The sequence below is a fragment of the Conger conger genome, chromosome 18 (assembly GCF_963514075.1).
Source record: "Conger conger chromosome 18, fConCon1.1, whole genome shotgun sequence".
NCBI lineage: Eukaryota > Metazoa > Chordata > Actinopteri > Anguilliformes > Congridae > Conger > Conger conger.
The window spans coordinates 24,605,981-24,630,045 of NC_083777.1; the positions used below are offsets into that span (position 1 = coordinate 24,605,981).

The 24,065-nt window shown below is 42.4% G+C and overlaps 1 protein-coding gene across 1 annotated transcript; it reads right to left on the reverse strand.

The window, feature by feature from the left end:
• Positions 1 to 11,095: 11,095 nt before the first annotated feature.
• On the reverse strand, positions 11,096 to 19,433 carry LOC133118649 (inactive pancreatic lipase-related protein 1-like). Its single transcript, XM_061228778.1, has 12 exons — positions 19,385 to 19,433; positions 18,649 to 18,803; positions 18,241 to 18,363; positions 17,709 to 17,843; positions 16,897 to 17,005; positions 16,614 to 16,733; positions 16,049 to 16,168; positions 14,954 to 15,072; positions 13,605 to 13,734; positions 13,160 to 13,277; positions 12,458 to 12,625; positions 11,096 to 11,168 (listed from the first exon to the last, which is right to left on the reverse strand). Exons 1-12 carry the CDS (start codon positions 19,431 to 19,433, stop codon positions 11,096 to 11,098), a joined length of 1,419 nt encoding a protein of 472 aa, XP_061084762.1.
• Between the last annotated feature and the right edge of the window lie 4,632 nt (positions 19,434 to 24,065).

Sequence of the window (24,065 nt, forward strand, 5' to 3'; positions counted from 1 at the left end):
GCAGGTGCATTTCCCATGTCAGCCTTTGACCGTGTTTGCGTTTTCCGTCACTTGGAGATGCTGTTTCTCTTGGATCCTGGCCAGGCCACCGAGTCATGCCCTGTATGTTGCTGAAAAGAAGTTTATCGATTACCTTCAGCGATGCTCTTGAAGCTCTTTTACCTTACCGCATTAATTATTAGGCACAAATTTAGCACAAATGGGCTATATGCCCTGGATATGGGTAAAATAACTTACGGATGATGGGTAAAAAATAATTCATGAATAGAGGTGTACAAACTTCATAACCACTTGGTTTGTTCTGTCAGTTCAGAAAGGTTCCCGTTAGCACAATGCATACTGGCAGCTGCCACTTCTCTGCCTTACTGCAGCCGAGCAGCACATCCTTACAGATATGAAATGTGCTACAACATATTATAAACATGAGGATATTTCGGAAAGTAAATATATTCACAGTAATGTATTTTGGAAAAATATATTTTGATATCAGATATCAGAAAATGAAAATATATTTTCCCACATATTTTGAAGGGTTCCATTTTTAGTTGCAATATATTTTTGCTCTTTATGATAATTTATTTTGAAAATATTCTAGTACATTTTATTTCTGTAAGGGCATTCATTGTGGCAGAGCACTGAAGCACCTATGCGGCTAATGATGAGGCAGGGATAGCCTTGCCGAATGAAACCTCCCCACCCTGAACGATGCTATGGCAAATCACATGCTGTTATATGGGCCTCCTGGCCAGAGCCCATGTCCAATATAATGTGATCCCTTAAAAACATTAATTCTTTTTTGTAGGTTTTTTTTTTTTTTTTTTTTTCATACACATAGCAGACTATATCTGTGCACATATATTACCTTCTTGCATTAGTTCTGTTAGTTTCAATGGCATAAGAATTCTTTACGGCAATGCATCTATGGGGCATATATCCATTGTGTGAGCAAAAAAAAACCCTAAAACTATTTTAGTATAACCATACTGTTATCTCATGAGTGCCTAATGTAACTGGGACTAGCACCATGCTAGCTATGTCTGATGCTTACATTTATGAACCGAATGAAGGAAAGCTAATTTTTCTACCCCACAAAATACATTTTGAAGAATAGGGCATTGGTCATGCCTCTTCAATGTTTCACCAAGCCTTTTTAATGACATTTTCAGGGACATATAAAGTGTGATCAAAACCCTCAGTGGAAGAACTTTATTTACATTTCAAGTGTTCATTAAGCCATTTTTTCTGTTTTTTTAACAATGTATAAATGGGAATATAATTTATTTTGATGTACATTGTGTCATTTATAAACAAGTGAGCTTGAACTTGCCTGTTCTGTAATGGATATGCACAGGCTCTCTTCTGATTGGCAGTTGACTCACCCGACACACTTCTGATTGGTCTAACGTAAAACAATGCTTATAAAAGCCTTTTTGGTACCTACTCTAGTTGACAGTACAATAACTTTGTCGATTGGAATCTATTAAAATTTCAGTAATACTTGTTGCTATATAAACTATATGCCATAAAGCCTGCACAATGCTGTCATAATCATGGCCACAGGATATTTGTCAAAGCAGAACTCAAAATAACTAACTGATCGTGGTATACATAATGCTATTTGTTGCAAACTGTAATATGTAATATGTCAGGATGGGTGCTATGGCATGCTCAGGACACTATATAGTGTTCCACTTTATGGTGTATAGTCTCATGAATAATTTAATTTGTTACTTGTTAAATCTCAACAGAATGAAATGGGCTTAATGTCAGTAGTCCTTTTCCTTAGTACTTTCCTCATACTACTCTTTAAGTAGATTTGAAGTGGCTTGGCTGAGCAGTGGTGAGTGTGTGTGTAGCTTTCTGTTAAACGAAGGGCATGCTTTCTTGCACAAGTATACCCCTCCCCATCCCCCATCCCCCAACCCCCAAGAAGGGCATTAAATGTCTTTGCAAACCCACACATGCATCTACAGCAACTTGAATCACCCCCCCCCCCCCCCCCCCATCGATCGATCTCATTTCCCAGATTATTGCCTATGGTTTGTCCCAGGGAAGCCCATTTGGTATTGTATGTTTTTGAACTGCAAACCCCCCCCCCCCCCCCTTAGACAGCAAGGTCCTGTGTGCAGAGGCAATGCTGTCATTTGCATGTAACATCTAAAAAATCTGTGGTATAAATACACTTAAGCCATCGAGTATACTTTAGGCATCCTGATTGCACTCGACCGAATACGGCTACAGAGAGAAGACTGGTAATCTTTTTGAGTGTGCACGTGCAGTAGCTAAAAATATAATTGCAGTTTTAGTACAAATATTATGTATGCACGCACATGAAATACCAGGACACACATGCACTCAGATATCACACTATGTTCATGTAGTGCTTTCATGTAAGTGTTTAAGAAAAAAAAAAATCTAAAATTCAATGAATTCAAAATTCAGAAATGGCTTCTCATTTCGCAAGTCTCGCAGTGCATACTGCTCCCTGTTCGACGGCAGTATAATCCGTCCAGGGGGAGTCATGGTTTCGGTCGAGCTGTTGGGCTGGGTTTTCTGGAAAGTGACGTCAGTGTGGAATGCTGAAGCATCTCAGGCTTCAAGGCCTAAGCCTTCTGAAACATGGCAGCCGTGACACGAGCAATGACAAGGATTTTTACAAGGGAAGAAAAGAGTCAGGACTCCTCTAATCGCTGGAATGTTATCCCGCTTTTTCATTGCAAACTGCTGCAGTTTTTTATCGTTACTGTTCATCAAATAGTATTTCAAGTGCAAGATGATATTTATCCACTTCATTTGTGAGCAAAAAAATAAATGAAAAAAAACGATGCCTTGTCACTGAATGTTGGAAACCAGCTGTTATAAGCTTTGAACTGTTTGCCTCAAATTAATTCGCTGTGTATCAATCATCAGTACAGCAATGGCTGACGGCCATTACTTTAGTACAGAGTCTGCTGTTATGCGCTTTCATTTCTGCATTTGGAATGGAGTTGAAGGAATTTATTTTCTTCTTTTTTTTTTATTAAATGGACTGATATGTCTTTTTTTGCTGGCTTCTTACTACTGCCATTGAAAGTGCTTAACTTACCAAGTGACTCTGTATAGTTGAGGAGTTACACATTCTAGATTCTATGCTTGTACAAACAGTTAATTGGCCTCTTGTGTAAAACAAAAACAAAACAAAAAATATCCACTTTAGAGTGTTTCACACCATCTCAAAGTCTTTGTTTAATTTCTGAGCCAATATTTTCAGATTTCTTTTTAATTTTTTTTTTTAAGTTCCTCAGTTTGACTGACTTACTGTTCTGGCCATTTTTGCGCACTCGAGCCATCGTTGTATTCCTGTGAATGTCAATTATCCACAGCCAAACTGTCATCAAATAAAATGTATGTGTATTTCAAAGAACTTGTGTATCCCGTCTTCTGTTTCTCACTGATGGTTCTGAGTCACTAATGCTCTCCGAGTTGAGAGAGAGTTCAGACTTCTTCATTAGTATAGTCCAGGGGTTTGCAACCCCACAGGAGCTGCTGGTTTTTATTTTCGCAATAAGATCAGCACTCAGGATTACAGTACCTGTGGGGGTAAGATAACTTTGTAGCCCTCTGCTTTAATTGATCCATTAAGTATTGATCAACAACTAATATCTACAGAGCCAGCCGTTCTGCTGGATCCGGTGTTACAGAGCCCTGCCAGAACCTACCAGGGCTGCCGTGCATTGTGTTTAACACCACAGTTCGCTTTCCTGAGCTGCTGGTGAACGATCTCTTTCTACACTCTTTCCTCCATTTTCTCCCTGATTTGGAGTGTCCTGTAATATCCATCCGTACTTATTGCTGGATCCTCCACTGCTGATCTGAGGGAGCAGTGGAGAACAAACGCGTTCCCCTAGTCACAGAACGCAGCACGAAGCACAGGTGTATTATCACAGCACAGCACAGCTCAGGTTTGCGCTGAGATGAGTTCAGGAAAAGGCTTCACGTGCGGCTCACCTGGCTGACTACCAGGCATCTGGCTGACTGGCAGGCACCTGGCTGACTGGCAGGCACCTAACTGACTAGCGGATGCTGTTAAAGAGCGATGATCCCTGCCTGTACTCTCCATAACCCTGGAAGACACTCTCACCCCTCCATTTCCCTGCAAGAACACCTTCTGGCACAGTTAACACTGGCACAAGACTCGGGGGGGTCCAGCCGTTTGCCAGAACTAGAAGAGTGCCTTACCTAGAAGAACATCTGGCTGCCCTGGTAGAGCTCTAGTGCAATACTCTGTTACATAATTAGCAGAATGACTGCCCTAAAATGTTAAGTGAGCAGTTGCATCTGAAAACAATACAATATAACTCAATTTTGATCATAGCTGACTGAATGAACTTTATACGAAAAGGCACAAAAGCACAAACATTTCATCTGCAGGTCATTGAACAAAGTAGATCAAGCTTTGCTGAGTTCTGTTTGCAGCTTGAGGATTGGAGGCCATGTGAACATGGATGTTACAACACTGCCACCCAGTGGATAATTTTATACTATTGCGAAGAAACTGTCTTTGTTTTGAATTTGCCCTTGATGCATTTCATTACATTCATGCATGTCCCCCTCTGGTTCCTGCGTATTTGTATTATTATTAATGCAATGATTCATTTAGATTTAAGCACAGTTTTATAAATGACTTTCCATCCCTACTTGCTTTCATAATTTGATTTCATGTCTTCATGTAGGACTGCCGTCCTTTGATTTTAGACTAATGTTGATAGACAAGTCTCTTCAATAAAACATGTATTTTACAAGGGTTTATTATTTTTAAAACAACTAACCAATGATTATTTGCCCTGAATTCATTTTTCTCTTTTAGTGTTTCATTTATTTGCCATTATATTTTAAGTAGCAGTAGCTGGTAGTTTTAATGGCTTAATTCCTCTCCTGTATTCAGGTCTTGCACTTGCTACCACTGCTTACTTAGATACTTTTTGAAGCGATAACCCAATCAATTGATAGTAACATAATTTATATAACCGCCTAGCCATTAATTACACCTCCATACAATTATACTGTATACTGCCTGGTGTATTATTTGTTTCTGTAGAGCTGGCCATTTGTTAAACTCATGTTAAACTGCACAAAATGCTGAAAGGAAAGGATGTCAGATTTGTGCTCTCATCAGTGAGGCTGTTTATTTTTGGTTTTTGTCCAGAACAGAGTTCCAGTGCGGGGAGGCCTGTTGTGAAGAGGTCAGGCCATTGCACGCTCAACATGAGGACTGTGGGTTTAATTCTCAAACAGAGTCAGCTATTGCATTTTTGAGCAAGGTTCTTCACCTGTCAGCCAGTCAAGTAAAACTGCTCAAGCAAGATAAGGATGGCAATGCGTTCTCAGGGATAAAAGGATGCAATAACGTTACTATCCGATCACAATCAACTCTAAAACACGAAGTAGCATGAGGGCACTGGAAATCCTCCAACACAAAACTGATGTGAATCCTGGGTGGCAGGTACTGTTACTCCATTAGGCCTCTGATGATTCAGCTTGAGATCAAACGTAATGATTCAAATGCCAATGGTCAGAATATTGAACAGAGCTGTTATGAAATGCTGCCATGTTAAAAGCTCAATTTAAAAACGAGTGACATTGAGAGACTCCAAATGAAACAGAATATCGGCATTGCTGTGCCGTCAGAAGCAGAATTAGCCATGGGTAGATGTCACGTGTAGGTCGCATCCGCCCATAAGGGGTAAATGAATGTTGACCAGTAACCAGTCACTCCCTTTAACTTTTTTTAATTGACTTTGAATTGACTTCGAAATGTATAATATCTTTAAAATGGTCTCTCATTTCCTTTGGGCTATGTGACACTCTTTCTCATCGTGCCTTCCCAGGCTGGCTCTGTCCCTGTGTGTCCATGGCTATCAAACTTACCGAAGAGTTTAAATTTGTGCAAAAGCTGTTTGGAGTTATGCTGAAGTGTAAAGGATGTGGTCTGTGGTTGATGATACAGCATGAAAATGATAAATATAATCACAATTTAATCTTGTTTTAATCTTCTCTGTTGCACCAGACACCATAACAGTGCTGTTAATTAGGGAATCTTTGTACCAGAGCACACTCGGGGGGGGGGGGGGGGGGGGAAACTGGCTTTGGTCCAATTTCAAATAAAAAGGAACAGTATGCAAATAGACCCAAATTAATATGTTGAAATGGCTATTCGGGAAAAAGACGTTCATAGTCTCTACATTTCAGTGAAAGCTTTTTGCCAAGGGAGCATTTGTGGGTAACCGGCACAGATTAAGAAACTCTTTTAGTCGTTTTCTATATTGAGTAATCATTTCATTTTCAGGATATTTCTTTTTTTACTCATTTTTTTAATGATTTTCCTCCGGTCCTGTGAGTCACAGGATCAATTGGTTTGTGTTTTCAGCTCAATATCAGCAACCCAAGACCCAGGAAACCAGGTCAGGTGGATTTATAACTCATTTTTCTAATCGAATCGATTATATACATGCAGAGTAACAGTAGTAGTAACAGTAGAGACCACAGCTCTCCAGGACCACGGTTCCTAACCCCTGATGTCGAAGATGTGTCCTGCTCTCACACTGCCCCTCAGTGCAGTAACACGCTGTAGTATCTGGTACTGGGGCTTAACTCTGCCTGTACTAAATATGGCTGGCGGGAGCAAAGGCCGATGGAGAATTGACTAAACCTCCACCCAGCTGAGGGAGGGTGGACGAGTCTCTGCTGGCCTCTCTCCCTGCTTCTGCTGTGCATAATTTGGGAATTGCAGTGGTCACACGCCTATGAATATGACCCCAGAATTCCAAAAGAAAAATCATGAATTTAAGTTTGTTTAAACTAGAAAGCATACTGTCTGGCTCAATGTCCCTCAATACCCTGCTCGTACGGAAAACTGACTTGATATTATTCAAAAATGTGCCCTTTAAATAGCTTCCCCTCTCGTCGGGAAACATAGATAAATCAGCAAATGAATTCCATTGGCTTCGACCAAGGAGTTCTGTCTGCACTGTGCAAGGAAATGGTGTCGCTTAATTGCGTTTAGCTTAATCGCACTCATTAACGATCAAACAAAGGGAATGTGAAACTAAACATGGCCACTTCTGACTCGATAACTACGCATTTCAGTGTGAGTGTGTTATTTTAATTTAGCACAAGTGTGTTAAAAAGTGCCTCTCAACCCTTTTACAGGTCAGGGCCTTACTTTCACGGGGGGGGTTGGAGACGGCGGAGAGAGGCGGCAGGAACGGGAGAGGTGGGTAACATATTCCGAACACACAGATCCGTGGAACCGCTGTAGTTGCTACGGCAATTTCGAGGGCCAGATTGCTGTTAAAAAAGCCCTCCAGTTCCAACGTGCTCCCGCCCACACTGCTACTCCAGGGAGCGCTAAAACGCGGGGATGTTGTGCTCCGTCCGCCAATAAAACGCTGCGGCTGAGAGTGGGGGCTTGACACATTCTCCGGTATTTGTGGCGCATTAGCCTTTGGTAGCACGGTTTCACCTCCCTTTCCACGCCACACCTCACAGTCATTTCATTTCATTGTTGTTTATTTGTTTAACAGACACTCTCATCCGGGTAATAAGGTGATGAGGTGGCTATGTGGCTGTAGTATTTGTTTAGCCCTCTGGGTAGGATGAGAGAGATAAAATAGGCGTGATTGTTCAAACCTCAGTTTTTCCCCTTTTAGATTGTAGGCTTCGCAGTCAAGGGGTGCAATGTGTGAGAGAACGCTAGACGCTCAGACCGAAGCGCAGAGACTTCGTGGGTCAGATAACATAGCAATTTATCTTTGTCTGGGGAGAGGCCAGAAATGTGGTTTATAGACCTGTGCAATCAAAATGGTAATTTCTGAAATTATAATATTTTACACGAAGAACCAAAGAAAATACAGTTTTAATCGGCATATTTTTATTCTGCTGAGATCTAAAATGATACTTCCCACAACAGGAGGATCTGGTATTATGGACGCCATGTTTCCTGCATACAGTAAATAACCTATTTTATTTCATCACTTTAAGAATACATTTTGGCTGCAATGTATTGGCATATCAAGATATACAGTAATTCAAAGAAAGTTGAAGATCAGAGCATTTTGTTAGCTGTCATTTGTGTCGAAGCAAACCCCAGACGTGCCTTATAACACGTCATAGTCATAAAACCATCTGGACATACTAACCTACTTCTAACATAGATAGGCCTACACACACATTTGATCAATACTGCAAGAATGTTTAAAGGTGTGCTCTTCAACTAAAATGCTGTTCTCTAAAAATACTGAGGAAATTTAAATGTTGGAAAAAGGTGATTCGTACACAGGGTCTTTAACCCTGACTGAAACAGGACTCAGTCATCTTAAGATGTCACTACAGATTCAAGGATGATCAGGGCCACAGTCCTCAGCCAAAGAATCTGTTAGCACAATATCCAGCACTATGATGAATATGATATCACACTTTCTTTGATGTAGCTTTCTGCGCAAAACCTTTTTTTTTTCAGGACTGTCACAAGACTGATTTGCATATTATAGTGTTATTTCCCCATTTCAATTATTTGAGGGCATGAAAAAGTGGGCGATCTAAGTGTATTGTAAGATGTAGTGAAAGAGGTTGTGTTAATTTGGTCTGACGGCCTGTCGCTACAGTCATCCACAGATCCGCTGTGCATTAGCTTCCTTAAACATACCCTGCTAATTCTTGACCCATCCTGCGCTTGATTCAAATCCTCCCCTCGAAAAGTCATGTCGCGCCCATCAATATGAAACGCTGTCATCATCAAATTCCCCCAGACAAACGGTCGTAATTACTGGAATTAGTGGGCTATTTTGTCATTAGCCTCCTCATTGAAAGCGACAATAAAAAAAGATAAATAAAGGAAATGATGGCTGTCTACGGGGAACTTGAGGAAACGCACCCACCCCCGACATCTAATTCAACGTTTAATACTATAATGTAGTCCTGCTCGCAGCTCTGTAGCCGTGATTGTTCTGATTGGTATTGTGCAAGCTGATGGCTTTGGCTGGGAAAAGTCAACATGAATATAAATGCACTTTGTTAGCATTATGATGGAAATGGCAGCTTGCCTTTTAATGCCTTATTTTACAACATTGATTATAGGGTGAGAATTCTAATAAACGAGCTCCAAACAATGAGACGCAATCAGGACTTTATAAGTCGGTGAAAAGCCAGAGGACAGATAAATGAATACGGCATACATATGTGGCCTATTGAAATTATATATATAAGTGACACATTTTGCAGAATTTGGCTCGGGCACATTGTGTCGAAATGAGAAAGAAAGAGAAATAATCTTAACGTGTAATTTGGTTCCGATTTTCTGTTTGCGCAAATTCGACACTCAATCTTTCAACATTATAAAGGGTAATATTTATCAGTCTACCATTTTTCTATCTTAAATTAAGTGAGAAAAGAGTGTTTATGCCTGAACAGATGACAGGCCTCTCACACGACTGTGGGTCTGAAATAAAAATTCACATTACCAACAAGGGCACACTGGACGAACTTGTTGGCTGTAGCAAATCTACAAACGCCAGTTTATACAAAACTACACAATACAGTAAGATACAGTAAGATACAATAGTCCAATACTTAAAAAATAACAGTCAACTAATAAACAACTATCTTTGACTAAAGAAGGAAAGAGGCTGGGAATTGAGAAATTGAGGGCATGTATTACAAACAAATTATGATTTAGCTTTAGTAAAATACTATGAAAGGATGTATATGCTAATGTGATCTCTGCATATTAATGAACCATAACCCTACATAGTGTGTATCTGTATTTAAAAGGCTCTGACCAGTTTGCAAGGCAGAAATGCAAACTTACAACCATAATTACCTCCAGAAGATTTCCATGTTCCATAAATTGGGGAAACTACTCCTGGAGTGTTTTTAGGCAAGGGAAAGCACAGGTGGGCAACCACCCATCTCGTCATACAGAGTGAACAGTGCAATGTAAATAACCATTTGTTTTCATGGAATGGGTCTGATTATTCCAACTGAATAATGTGTGAATAAGTTCTATAACACTGACAAATAAATGGAAGCATTGCTTTTTTAATGTAGACACAGTTTGCATTGCATTTATGAAGCACACAATATTACTTATATTACCCCCATTATCTTCTATTACCTTAAGTACCTTAGCTTATATGTGATTATATGTGGAAACTTTAGCAAATACACATTCTAAACTGTATCTAATAACCTACGATTCATTTATAGGTTTTAGGCCTATCGAATACAAGTGTTGCCTATGTGTAAAATCGAATACACCTGGTTCATCAAGATGGGAAGATCTCCGCCAGTATATTGGTATTCTTATTCATTCTTATTACAATCATATGTTGAGCATAGAAACCATCATAGACAGGCTTTCATAGTTGTGCTTATGAAAGCCAATCCGTAGCTCTGACCTGACGCTAAAGTCTTCGGCAGAAGCACATCACATAATCACATGGAAACTGCGAGCCCTTGCGACTGATTGTGCTGTTTTTCCGGAAGTGTTTCAGTAAACGTATTACTCTTTCGGAGTTCGCGTTCATAAAGCAAACTTTAGAACTTAGATCAAGATACCAGAGATTAGTCTTACCGTTGGGCTGCTTTCTCCTTCACCATTCGATATGGTTTACTGCGTAATGGCACGTCTACACCCAGATGCTAACTTTAACTTTAGACTATAAATTAAAAAGAAACGTATTTGTCGGATGGTAGGATTGTGGCAAAGGAACTGGACTTGTAACTTAAGATGACATACCCAAAGTAAGAAGAAAGATAGGCCTACGTTGAATGACATAGCTCACCCATTGATAGTAATCATGTGTGACATTTCTGCAGAAAATTACAGACGTGTCCAAGTGTCCACTGAAGAAATACACATGTGCTCAGGTAATAGCCGACTTAATTTAATATGCATTTTGTCCTCTGGTGATACCGGTCCTTTGTCAGTAGTACTTTGATTAATGTACAAGTGTAACTGTAGCATTCAGTCTATTGTGATGCTGTGGTAATGGTCAAAAAGTGAAAGACACGTTTGGTTAGACAGTTTATTGAAGCGTTCTGACTGGCATTTTGCACCTCACGCAGCTGGGCACAGAGGTACGGTCTGCAGCACTTCCTCGCGCACAGTCTCAGAGCTACAGAATGAGAAACTGAAATGGGAAGAGTAGACAGAGTGAGAAAAATGAATGCGTCTCAATATCCATAACACATGTAGCAAAACTGCCCCCTAGTGTTGGCGATAGGTTACTCGCAAAACGTGTGGTGGTTTTTAAAGGCTTTCATGTTTTCACATTTTCATATAGGCTATATATAACTGTTACTCCACCTCTGCAGACTACATCTTGGGTCCCCACCTATCCCCATATCCTGTCACTCCTACATTTTCTGTCAGTTCAGGTTATCGTATTTTGATGGTTTTAGGTATTTTTATTTGGGTTTATTATGGATGCTATGTATGTATTCAGTATTTGTATATAGTTAATTTGTGTTAGTGCTTTGGTTCGTACTACATATATACTCGCTGATCTGGGCATGTTGTTCACCAGGTCTGGCACACTTACTAATATAAATCAGGTGAATGCTTGTGTGTTCTCTTACATTGAGCACTCTATGTTGGGAGGGTGTCTGCTAAATGAATGTCTCTTGTCTGTGTCTCTTGCACAAATGTACACACTTTTTGTAATGCACTGTATGTTTCCATTGAATAAGGCCTATTTTTGGTTAAATAATGCTTATGTAAAGTCTATGTATCATTATCAAATATACATCGTACGCTGTCCTGCTTTTGCAATCTGATTATAATAATATAATGTATAGTAATGTATTATATATTATAGTAATACTGCTCTTGCAACAAGATACAAGCCAGCACTTGCAGTTTGATTAGATTAAAAAATGATATCTATTTAAAGAAGGCGGTTTGGTGACTTATTTAATGGATACAAGGTTAAAACAGACTGTATCCACTCTAGGTCATGAAGACCCGGAGTTCTAGCAACTGCTTTTCGTGACCAGTGGACCTACAGGTGAGAGGCACTGAAATAAACTGAGCTCTCATGATTATGTAGTTCTACCTGTAAGTACAATCGATATCAAGTTTTAGAAGGTCCCCATTTTCTAAATGCATTGTATTTGATTCAGCTTGAGTGGTTCTAATTTCAATCATTTAATCTGTCTTCTAAAAAATACATAAAAAGGGCATTTCAACTTTCATATCAAAATTTCGACTGAGATATCAGATATCCGCCTCAATTCTAAGCTCTCAAAATTGCAACTTTTTTCTCGAAATGTTGAGGCCAAACTTCCACAAGGGTGCGCATTTGTACAATGAAGCTCCTGTCATTGGTTGGCCAGAGGTAACAGCAGCTGTCCTACCATCTGGTGTGGTGGGAGTGAGTTTTTCGGTAGGGGGGCATGGGGGGGGGTGGGGGGTACGTACATGTGCCTGTCCTTTCCCCGTTTCAGGATGATCTTCTCCGCGCCCAGCTTGGGGAACATGGGGTTGATGACACTGTTGTTCCAAATAAACTTCATTTTGGTCGCTTCGCCCACGTCCTCCTCTGTGTCGAGGTAGGCTTCGTAGGTGCTGCCAGGGTTGAGGATTCCCCTGCGGGAATTAGAATCAAAGTGTCAGTGTGTATCACTGGATCAACGGGCAAAACAGGAGGGCAAAGAAAAAACGGCACAACAATGTTCAACTTGGGTATTAGGTTGAGTGCACTGATCTGTCCAACCATTAGGTGTATAGTTAAAGGTACAATAGATACGATTTTTGTGTTAAAACATTGTTACAAGACCATTGTAAATCCCTTCCTATCATTGAAAAAGGCTCACTGACATGTTGACTCACCCTTTGCCTGTGTTCATAGTCCTTAAACTTGGGTTTCAAAATATACGGCCTGACACTCCGTACCAAAACATTGTATAATTGTGCAATAATTTAAGCTCATTGGTTGAAAATTGGTTCTAATTGCCACAGCCAATGGCATTTAAACAAACTTCAGCGCATTTACAGAGAAGGGATAGGGATAAACAGTGTGGTTTGAAGGTGTTTGTTGCTGCTATTCATTCCCCTCTTGACCGTTAGAAGTCTGAAATGACAATTTGGGTTTTGCTGATCTTTCCCCAGACCTGTGCTTACTTTTGAATCTGATATTGTCTGGTGTTGCCTTGGGTCCCGAATATGGCCACACTCATAGACCCAGTCAGGAGCAGTGCCCGTTTACCTGCGATCGTAATCGTCACGTGGTAGCGATATCCTGGAATCAGAAGAAGGTGACACTATGGTGAAAAGGGCCATTTAACATGCATCAATAACTTGTTGGTTTTTACTGATGGTGGACTGGTTACCATTAGTTTTATGTCTTCAAAGAATATAATAATAATAATATCGGAACTGTCAGGGACAATAAAGGTATTATATATAAATATTTATTTAGGTATTATTTAGGTTATATTTTATCACCACTTGTATTACTGCTTCTAAGTTAACTGCAAGTGGCAAAGATTACCCTTTTGCAAGTGAAAGGGTAATTAATGTTGTATGAATGTTGTAGCAATGTTTTTGTCGCTGGTGTAACACGTACGCCCAAAAGGCTTGGCGTCACCGGTGTTCAGGTAGAACTTCATCTTCTCCGCCCCGTTCGGCCTGTGGAATTTGTCGGCATGGTGACCCATGAGGGGGCACGCCCCGTCCGCGCACGGGAAGCAACGGCCCTGAATCGCAAAGAAACCGAGTCGTTAGACTTCAGGCGTGTAAGAAATCGCACCGAGGTCCTCGCTATTCCCAGTGTGCCCTCCGGCCCCAGAGTCCGCGGGGGGCTGATGGAGGGGAGACTGTGGGGCTCTTCTGAACGGGGTGGGGAGGTGTTGGTGGAGGATGGACGGTGGAGCAACCGTATCAATTGCTTTAGTCGATACATTATGTCCTGAGTGCCAATGCATATTTCTATATGTAACGCAGAGGACTCGAGCCAGGAGTGCCCATGAGAATTATTACTTAGACATCGTTTACATCCCTCCATACCTCCTGATGGATTGATTGACAGAAACAGATTGGCATCTGCTCTTTTAGCTGTAAACATAAGCCAGCGCTTGGTGTCCTCAGAAATATGTTCACCCTCCTCACCAAATTATTTTGAAGGTGAATTTTAGAAGTCCTTCCAGGAAAAGTTGAGGACCAAGCGCTGTCAAAGGCTCTGTTCCCCTCAGGGGGCTTGTGTGTGAATCTGAACCATTTCTCATTGTTGCTTCTCACTATTCGGGAATGCTGCTGTCAGCACCGGCAGATTAGCCAAGTGTCTTCAAGACAGGGGAAAGCCTTCGGAGACTTTTCCCACAGCCTCACATATTGTGTGGCTGAGATCAGCCACCCTAAAAATACAAAGACCGGGATGACCAGGGTTTACCGTGGTTTACAGTGTGGGAACAGGCGACTTTATGGCTGTCAACTGGGGAGAGGGATAAAAACTCAAGGGCGTTTATGAGATGGAGAATGAGGAGGCATCCGTCCCCGTCAGTGTGGTCACACAAGGCCATGCTCCAGTCCCTCCCCCACTTTTGGTTTAATTGGAAATCCGCCCAAACCGGGGATAAACTATCATGAACACGGACAGCTGCGGGCACACATGGGGCAACCCCCCTCCAACCACCCCCCACCCCCCATGAATCAATATCAAAAACCATGGAAACGCTTCACAACCGTATCAGTGTCATGTGAACCAACAGGTGGTCCCCACGCCGATCCGACACGGAGACTCTGTCGCCCTGGTTTTTGAACTTGTAGTCACGGTTGAAGTGTGGTGAGGGGGGGGGGGCTGGTGTAGAGGGTGTCCCCCCCCAAACCCCTCGTCCTCTGCTCAAACCCCCCACCCCGACTCCCAATATCCACTGGGGTACGGACGGGACCTTGAAGCCCGAGGAGACGAGAACTTACGGACTCAAAGACGTCTTTGTCAGAGCACGGGTAACCGGTGAATCCCTCGGGGTTTAAGATGGTGTCGCTGTAGTACTTGTAGGACCGCAGATGGTTGCAGGCCACGAAGTCGCGGGTGCCTGGTGGAGAGGGAGGGGGCAGAAGAGACGGCAGAGGTCACCCGCTTGTCGTTGTTGTGGCGGTGGGAGGCGGGGCCCCGGCACCCAGTGGCGCCCTGACAGCCTGAGATATTTGGCTCGCTCTCACTTATCTATAGGATCAAAAGTGGGCTCATTCAGCTGTGCCCGGCGCAGGCACGGCGTGAATGTCGCACATTTGAGCCTTGCTATCTCGCCGCGGATTTCAAACGGAGCCGCTGCCTTTTATTGTTGATCGGGGGAGGGGAGGGGAGGGAGGAGGGGGGCGGAGAGAGAGAGAGGGGGGGGATTCCAACTGGGGAAAGAGCACTGGTAATGGTTTTCATGACTTTCCGTTGGTCCCGCTCCAATGTTCCGTAGGTCGGTACCAGAGCCACGGATAAGAAAGCGCGTGAGGCCGGTGAGTCACTTCAGCGTGTGCGCTCGAGTCGGCGCTAGTGCACTTGGTATGCCGGGCGTTTTTCTCGTGGCATCCGAGCGTACGGTCCTGGCATAAACAGACGGTCACGTGTGACCTCTAGCGTGCAGACGTTCAGGACCGCAGCCTGTGTGGCGTTGGCTGCTCTGTCGCTGCGGTCTACGGCGAGGCCATTCAGCTGGCGGAGCGCCACGGATATACGCATGCCTCTTTGATCATTCAGAGGGAGAAATGTTCTGTTTAGATGCATAAGAACTAGCAACTATGTCCAGGTCTGCATCTGCACCGCATACCTCACACTGGTGACAAAATAAAAAGTACGATGTGCATATTTTGATCACGCATCTAATTTCTATACACACGTGTGCAAACTGCCTATTCGTTCAAAATAGGATGCATAGTTTTGAAAATATTTTGAAATCGTGCCATTTTTAACAGAATCACCAGGTCCCCAGAAAGAAGCATTTGAGCAAGCCTGTAATCATGGTAAATTCTGTAAATATCGGTAAATTCAGTTCTTTCATTCGGTCACGCACCCACCTTCCCAAATGCCGTCGATGTCCACAATCTGAGAAATGATGTTCTTGTCGCATCCGGGCATGTGCTCCCCTCCGTTCGGGTAGAAGTCAAGATGACCCACCGCCTGAGACATTCCCATCCCTGCATGAGACTTTTAGATCAGCGTACAGATCCTTTTACTCACTGGGAGTAACTTATTTCTTTAATTACGCTTAATTGCATCACATTATTTTAACTTACGGTATAGTAGAATTCACATGGGGTTAGATGAAATCATGAAAACACCAAACAATATGTGAATATTTACTAACTATTAAGGGCTATGGCCACCCTTTGCCTTCAGAATAGCTTTAGTCCTTCTTTGAATCTTATTCTGAATGACCACACTATAACACCCATATTAAAATGAAACACTTTATCAATGACGTCCAAATTATTGATTCCTCAAATAGCTCTCTATGGTACTGTGATTTTAAGAAATATCACATAGTAGCACCAACCAGGGTTTTTGTGGAATGTGGATAGCACTGAATGTGTATATTTATTGTCCACCCGTGAAAATCCATATTATAAATGTGAGACCTACCGACATAGGGGATGATGGGTAGGGCGTCTGTGTGAATGACATCTACGAACTTGGCATCGTTGGGGTCCAGACGCACCAGGGCGGGGCAGCCCTGGAAGTACGGCTCAGCCGGATCCAAACCTGAAGGAAACAATCCCCGCATGGGCGCTGACCTTAAACCAACTGCCTCTCTCTTACAGAAAAACAATACACTGCAAAGATATTTAAATAAAATCCATCCGTAATATATCCATGTAATATGCCGGGATATGCCCCAATGCACCATGGGGGGTGTGGGCCTCACCGGTAATGCGGCCCAGGTTGGGGGTCCGCCGGCCCACTTCGGCTGCGCAGTGCGCCCCCAGACTGTGCCCGATGACATGGACCGTCTCGGCCCTCTGCCCGTAGGTCGTCTTCACACGGAGCGGACAGAAAACACGCAAGCGGGTTATTCCCAGAACGATATCTGTGGCCTTCCAGGGAAAGCGCTCCGTTTGCTCTCCGTGTGAATGTTCCCCACAGAGCAGGTGTGCTGCTCAGAGGAGCAATTGTTACACAACTTTGTGTCCCTTGCAAAAGTGATGTGGTTTATATGTTTAATGTACAGGCTAACTGAATGGAAAGTATAGTTACTGGAAAGTATACAAGTATACACATTGAGAGTGAAATTGTACCGTCCTATGTATCAGTAGTTGTACTGTATATTATTGGCAGTTTGGTAAAAAAATCAGGGATGGTTGTAATGGAATAAACAGTGGCAGTGCAAATTTTGTCTTTTCCCCAAAGGTTGACAATCACCCAACACCTAATGTACCGTTATGGGTACATGATGCTTTGAGATGGACATGACATGCTTGTAATGCTGATAACCCAGAACAATTTCCCAGCTTGGAGTGAAATTACTGAATTTAGACATGTGCTGAGACACAATAAATAAGGATACGGGTTGCCCCTTCCCGGCATAATTCACAGTTTTTAATGTTACCGATTACATGCGGCTCAATAGTATTTCGTTACATAACGCTGAATGTACAGCTATTAAGCCTTAATGCCTTGGCGTAAACCCAAGAGTGAGTGAAGTTGATGGCTTAACGCATGCCGCGATTGGGTGTCTACCTTGAATAGCTGGATCATGTAGGCGATCTGCGCCCCGACCACGCGGATGTTATTGGCACTCTGGGTGTAGCGCGTCCGCCCTCCTTTCTTCCAGTCCACGCAGATGCAGTTGATGTCCTCCACTTGGAGCATCAGCTGAGGACGTTTCAGAGACATTTCAGAGACATTTCAGAGGAAATTGGCTTCATCGCTAACTCTGGTGCAACCAATGTGCACTGCATGGTCCCTGCTAAATATTAATAGATTTTGTAAGAAGTTATTTCATGATATTCGTCTTTAATATAAAATGATTGCAGCACTTCATGGAGACAAAGGCACTAAACTTTAATTATGGGTGTGCCAATGCGATTAATCCCTTGGAAGAGGCATTCTGTCTGGTTGCAAAGTTCAACTTATACAACACTAGGACAGGTTTCCTCCAGTTAATATTAATGTGATATGATTCATATGCTCCACATCTTGACTGCTATGAAAGACAGAAGTTCTTAGTTGACGGGAGCGCCGGTCAGAAATAAACAAATGCGCCGTCTACCTTGCACATATCGATCAGCCAGTTCTCATCCCCTTTGTCTATGTATCCGTGGATAATGAAGCGCGTCTTCCTGGTTCCATTGTAATTGGATGCCTGAAGGACTTCCTCTTTTGTTGTGATCTCCTGCAGATGTCAAGGGCAGTCAATTGGCCTTTTTACGCAAGGGACACAATCTGCATTACACATTACAGTCGTCACGTAACATTTACTGTAAACTGGGACCTGAGGGTGACATGCTTGGAAAAGGTTGTTATGTTTTTTAAACCACACACACTAAGCTCACACACTGATTAAATGGGCTTTGAAGGCGGATTTGTGCAGGTCTAGATGCATCTGGTCGACCTCCTTCCCTGACGTTATTTTGTGTCACTTCCTGTTTGCTGCCCCCCTCGCTTCCTGCCCACTTGCCTGGTGGTTGTTGGGGTTCTGCTCGGTGAAGAGCAGGAAGCGGGCGCCGATCTTCTCCGGGCTCCAGGGCAGCTGGGCGATGGGCCGTTCCGTGGTGCCCGCCCAGGGAATGTCGTCTGAGAAGCAGCCCAGGTGTTCATAGCACACCTCAGCGCCTGTCGGTGCAAAAAGAAAAAAAGCGAAAACATGTAATTACTTGGGAGGTATTTCATAAAGTAGGGTTTAAGGAGTTAGGCAGCAAACATTTAGCAATGTTTTCAGCTGATGTAATCTGATTGGGCAAAAGGCCAAGTTACTTTGAAATATTAATGAAAGTTATCGGGTTATTTCCTGAGTCATACTTTTTTGAAATACCCTCCTGAATTAATAACGCAGAGCCCCGGTTAAATCAACATTTGTCTTAAATTTGCAGTGAATGCAATCTTGTTTTTTTTGTTGTATAACACAGTTTGGTTAGTTAATTTTGATCACTGCTGAACTGTGTTCGTGAAGAAAAACCTAGGACCTGCAGCATTAAAGTTGATGACAAAGGTTGACTGAAAGTTTGGGAAGTTTTGGTCTGGGAGAACAAAAGCGGGGTGTCTGAAGAAGAAAGCAAAGCGTTTGGACATTGACCTGGAGAATGGTGGCAGAAGGTTTCTGCAGCAGTGGAACCTACTGAACGCTGCACATACAAACGTAATACTTTTCAGAGATGTCTCTGAAGTCAAATTATGTTAAAATATTTCATTCTTACCCCTGACAGTGCCCAGCAGGAACAAGCCCAGAATCCACACCAAAAGCATCTGAAATGTGTTTAGGGAAAAACATAAGGACACCTACTGTTTACTAATCATTGTTTAGTAGAACTACTGCTACTGCTGCTGCTGCAACTGCTACTACTACATTTACATGCATTTATTTATCCAAAGCAACGTACAATAAGTGCATACCAATGGTCATTGAAACAAAAAGGTCGGATTAGGTACAATTTGTATGAACTATCTGTTATCCACAGCCATGGACATAGAGATTAGTTTACTACTACAACTAATAATAATAATAATAATAATAATAATAATAATAATAATAATAATAATAATAATAATGGTTATTATAATAATATTTCACAAGATATTTTCATTGTAGAGTGACAATGTTAAAGTGCATTACACATTTATATTAATTATTATTTTTTGTCAGAAATTGCAGCTGAACTACTTACCATGGATGGCGGCTCCAGATATCGTCTCCTGTCCTTTTTATTGGTCTTTTTATAGAGGTGTTGCGTCACCTGTGTCTGATACACTGGGAAAGGTCCAGCTGAGCCCCAACGGCCAGGGGAAAGGGCTGTTTACCTCTGCGGCTGTTTGAGTTTTCTGACTATTCACACTATTTCACTCTGCTCTCCTCTTTCAGTGTGTAGATCTATGTTAAAGGTGCCTGTCAGATGGCTTCCAATATCTAAACCATCGAGACTATGCTTTTAACATTTTTTTGCATTTAGCTTCTATCTAGACTGAAATATGCGGCATGTTATCCGGCGAAATTTTATAACATGCTGTATGTAATGACTTAAAATGTCAATCAGTATCGTAACAGTACTTCAACATCACAAATGTTATCACAGTTTTAAAAGAGTAGTTACATCAGTGTGCTGTGTTGAAGTAATGCGCTCTGTCTTCAGGCATTCTTATGACCCTATGAAAGGCCTCTTAGAAAGCTAGGCCCAGGGGAAATGCTCCTGATCCAACTCTCTGCTTCTCTCTCACTCCTGATTTTAACCTTTAAACATCTGGGCCATTTGTATACCGATGTAATGGAGATCAGGTTCCAAACATAGGCTGGTATTACGGTCACATTTTCCATCACAACAGTTTCCGAATCATGCTGCAATCATGGAAAGTCATTATTTCAGTATAATGCAGTTTGTAATTCAATATAATGCATGAATTGCTATCGAAAGAATTCCTGCATGTAGGATTCTCCACCAAATAAATAAAAAAAATTTGTAATGCTTCCTCCTCTTTTGTCCCAATTGGACGGTCCAGTCCTGCGTGTCAGCACTAATTTCTGGCACCTCGGGTGATTTGGGACAGTACAGGCAAGCATGCGCTCGCCTTCGAAGCTTGCGATGCCAAGCACCACTTCTCATCCCGCCGTGGCCTCCAAAGTCCAGCTGGCAGAGAAACGATTCGGAGGGAGGAAGGCACTTCAAGTGCGGCTCGCCTGGCGGACTCACGGGCCGGGCCCCGCTCGCCAAGCGAGATGAGACATGGAGCCCTGCCCGCTGAACTCTGACCTCACTCTTGGCCAGGCTGCCACCAATTACACGTCACCTCACCGGGCTACTGGCCACAGTCGGTACTTGTGTAGTTGGGAATCTATCTCAAAATGGCCGGCCCATCGATCCACTAGAATGGTGCCTGAAACTCCCAGCAACCCCATATAATTTGTTTTGAAACTTGTCTTGCATCTGTGATTGACTACATTGCCATGTCCTTGGGCGTTGGCTGGGGCAGACACTGCTAGAGGCTAACTGGAGTTATGAGATGGGTGGGAATGCAGGAAGAAATGTTAAAGCGTATCATTGTGTTCTAGAATATTCCAGTGTTCTGTGTTCTGAGTACTTGGTCCAGGAGATGGTGCTAGAGAGTCATGAGTGTGTTCAGGCTCCACGCTGAAAAAGTTTGTCCAGTGATTCTCAAATAACTGAGCTATTCAATAAGGTAAGCAGATAATGTGTTGCTTTTTTCACCTCTGTATATATAATTACCCCCTCCAAATGCCAATGCCATATTTTTATTTTATAGCTGCAGTTTTGTGATAAGATTACTCAATCAAAAGGTACTTCTAGAGAGGCCCGAAAGATTAGCTAATCTATCATATTCAATAATTATACTCATAATTTACTTGCACCTTTATGGTGTTTCATGGATTCATAAGCATATGTTTTTTGTTTTTTTTTATGTTGTAAGTTTAGCATATACAGAATTTTGTAGAGACACGTGAAAGTCACTGAGACATTTGTAACGTGGCTGAAGTTATAAGAAATAAATGTTCAGTACGTGTACACTAACATAGTCACTATGACTACCCTTGTTAAAAGACCAAAACATTGTATGATGTGGAAATCATTAATGGCATAATTCCAGTTCTTGAATTTAAACTATTTCTGATGCCCATATAGTTGTGAAAGTAAGAAAGGGCAGGTATTGCTGTCGTCTTGTGGCAGACTTAAGAAGGCATATGGATTGTAATTGTGGAATTGGGTTCTCCCAGGACCGGGGTAATCCTGTTTAAAAACACCACCAAGGTGCTCAAGCTTTTCTGGAGGATTCTTACACAAACAGAGCTTAATTGAAAGTGTCTGGGTGGGTGAGGGGGGAGTGAAAACAGGAAGACGGAATGTTCTTCCTCTGAGGGAAAGAGAACCAAGAAGCCTTCTCTATATATATATAATATATATATATATATATATATATATATATATATATATATATATTATTGGATTCAAATGATTATAATAATTATCAGTATGATTATTATACAAACTGCAATGGTAGTTGCATAGTAACATGTGTTGCATAATATTTTGTGCAGTTTTTACTCTTTGGTTCACATAGTCCTGCAGTGTATGTAGTTTTTCTACTCCCTTGAATGTCGTTTTTTATTGCATGTTCTTCAAATCGTCGTTTATGTGCCCTTTAAAATAATATCAAGTTATGTCATTTTTTGGCAGCTGTATTATATTATTCAAATGAGTTGTCATACTGCAGTAGATAAGAGGCTATGTCAGTCAGTGCCGGCAGTCGTGTTCAGAAATGGTCTGCTGTCGTTTTGTACTCTTTCCACAATAGGGAAGTGACAGATGATCTTATCCAGCGCAACTTACAAAGTGCCCGCAAATATTTAGTCAGCGCAATAACAATGCCAGTACTTAACTGTGACTCGCGGGAGGTAGTGTTACTGCTCATTACACATTATTGAGTGAGTTGTCTCACCATTTAAATTAATAGAGGTGGGGGGGGGGGGGAGAGAAACAAATAGTTTAATTTAATTCATAATTAATTTTCAGGTTAATATTCAGTCTCAGTGAATATTCATTATTGGTATAAAAATAAAAGGCCATCGCGGGCTAAGGCGCTTGAGGCTAACCGGGTTTAGCGCTGTGTGCAGTGCTGTGTGTAGAGAATAGGTGCAGGGAGCGATGTTGCGCTCCTGGATGTGTAAGTACACCGCACGCGGGCGGAGACTGGTGTGCAAGATGGAGCAGGCAGGCGGAGGCAGGCAGGGAGGAGGGGCAGCCGCCTGGTCTGCTGGCTTACTGTCGGAATGTTAATCCCGCTAATGTATTACAGTTGGGGCCGGAGACCGCGGCTTGGGCCGGGCTGGGCCTGGGGGATGGGGGGTGGGGGGGGGTGGGAAGGTGGGGGTGCACCAGAAGCCTTGCAACAGAGATGATTGACAGCAGGAGCTTTCATTGAGGGACTGAGGATAATGTGCAGGAACTCCGGAGTGCAATTAAGGGCTTCGCTTAAAAAAAAAAAAGAAAAAAAAGGGCGCTGTCGTATTGTGGGCGTGAATAAAAAATAAAAAAAAAGAACAAAAAGAACCTGGCTCTCCCTGGCGTTAGACTCGCTCAGGGGCAATGTTTAGACAGGTTCACCTTTCAAGCGGCTTCGGCAGCCGAAATGAAAGAGGCACCCTTTCACCATCGGCCAGGGTAGACTCTGAACTATTGTGCTGTCATCTCTGTCTCATCCAGCTATGACTCTGTCCTGGGAAGCGCTGCCTTGGCTAATTACATAGATTGGCTAATTCCTGCTCTCCATGCTGTGTGGTCCTCCGAGCCGCGCCCCCCCCCCCCCAGCCACCCCACCCCCGGGGGCTCATGAGCGTGTTCTTATTGTGGGACGTTTATCAAGTAAAGGAAAGTCTGAGAGCCCCCCAGACAAGTTTATAAATAAATGCTTTTAACAACAGGAGGGCAAGTTAGAGCCAACCACCATTCACAAAGCCTGCCTAATGCCTCCCATAAAGGACTCTAAAAGGCACGGGATTACTCCCGTCTGATATTTTTCAACATGTGCAGAAGCATGTAATTATTAGAAATAAAATCACTGTAATTACATTTTCCATCATCACTAATATTTTTCAGTTACCGCTTGGGGAAAAGTGTACTGGGGTTTGGTGGCCCTGGTGAAGATGAAGTCCTCATGAAAACCTATGATATGGAGGCAATTTATGGAAAGGGCGAGTTCTTTAGAAAAACTATTTCTGATTGTTGTCGCTTCCATGTTTTTCTTCCAAGTTACAACTTCGGAAAGTCATTATGGGAAATTGTGCCAAATTGTCAAACGTCTCTGGCTTGTAAATTGACTCCCAACAGAGATAGCACTATAAGATATGTACATTATATTACTGTTTTCTGTAAG

Excerpts from the sequence above, each read along its gene's own strand:
- LOC133118649 (XM_061228778.1), bottom strand. The coding sequence starts at position 19,433 with ATGCTTTTGGTGTGGATTCTGGGCTTGTTCCTGCTGGGCACTGTCAGG. Across the intron at positions 18,804-19,384 it reads CCTGCTGGGCACTGTCAGGG|GCGCTGAGGTGTGCTATGAA; the intron begins GTAAGAATGAAA and ends TTGCACCGACAG. Across the intron at positions 18,364-18,648 it reads AGAACCCCAACAACCACCAG|GAGATCACAACAAAAGAGGA; the intron begins GCAAGTGGGCAG and ends TGACATCTGCAG.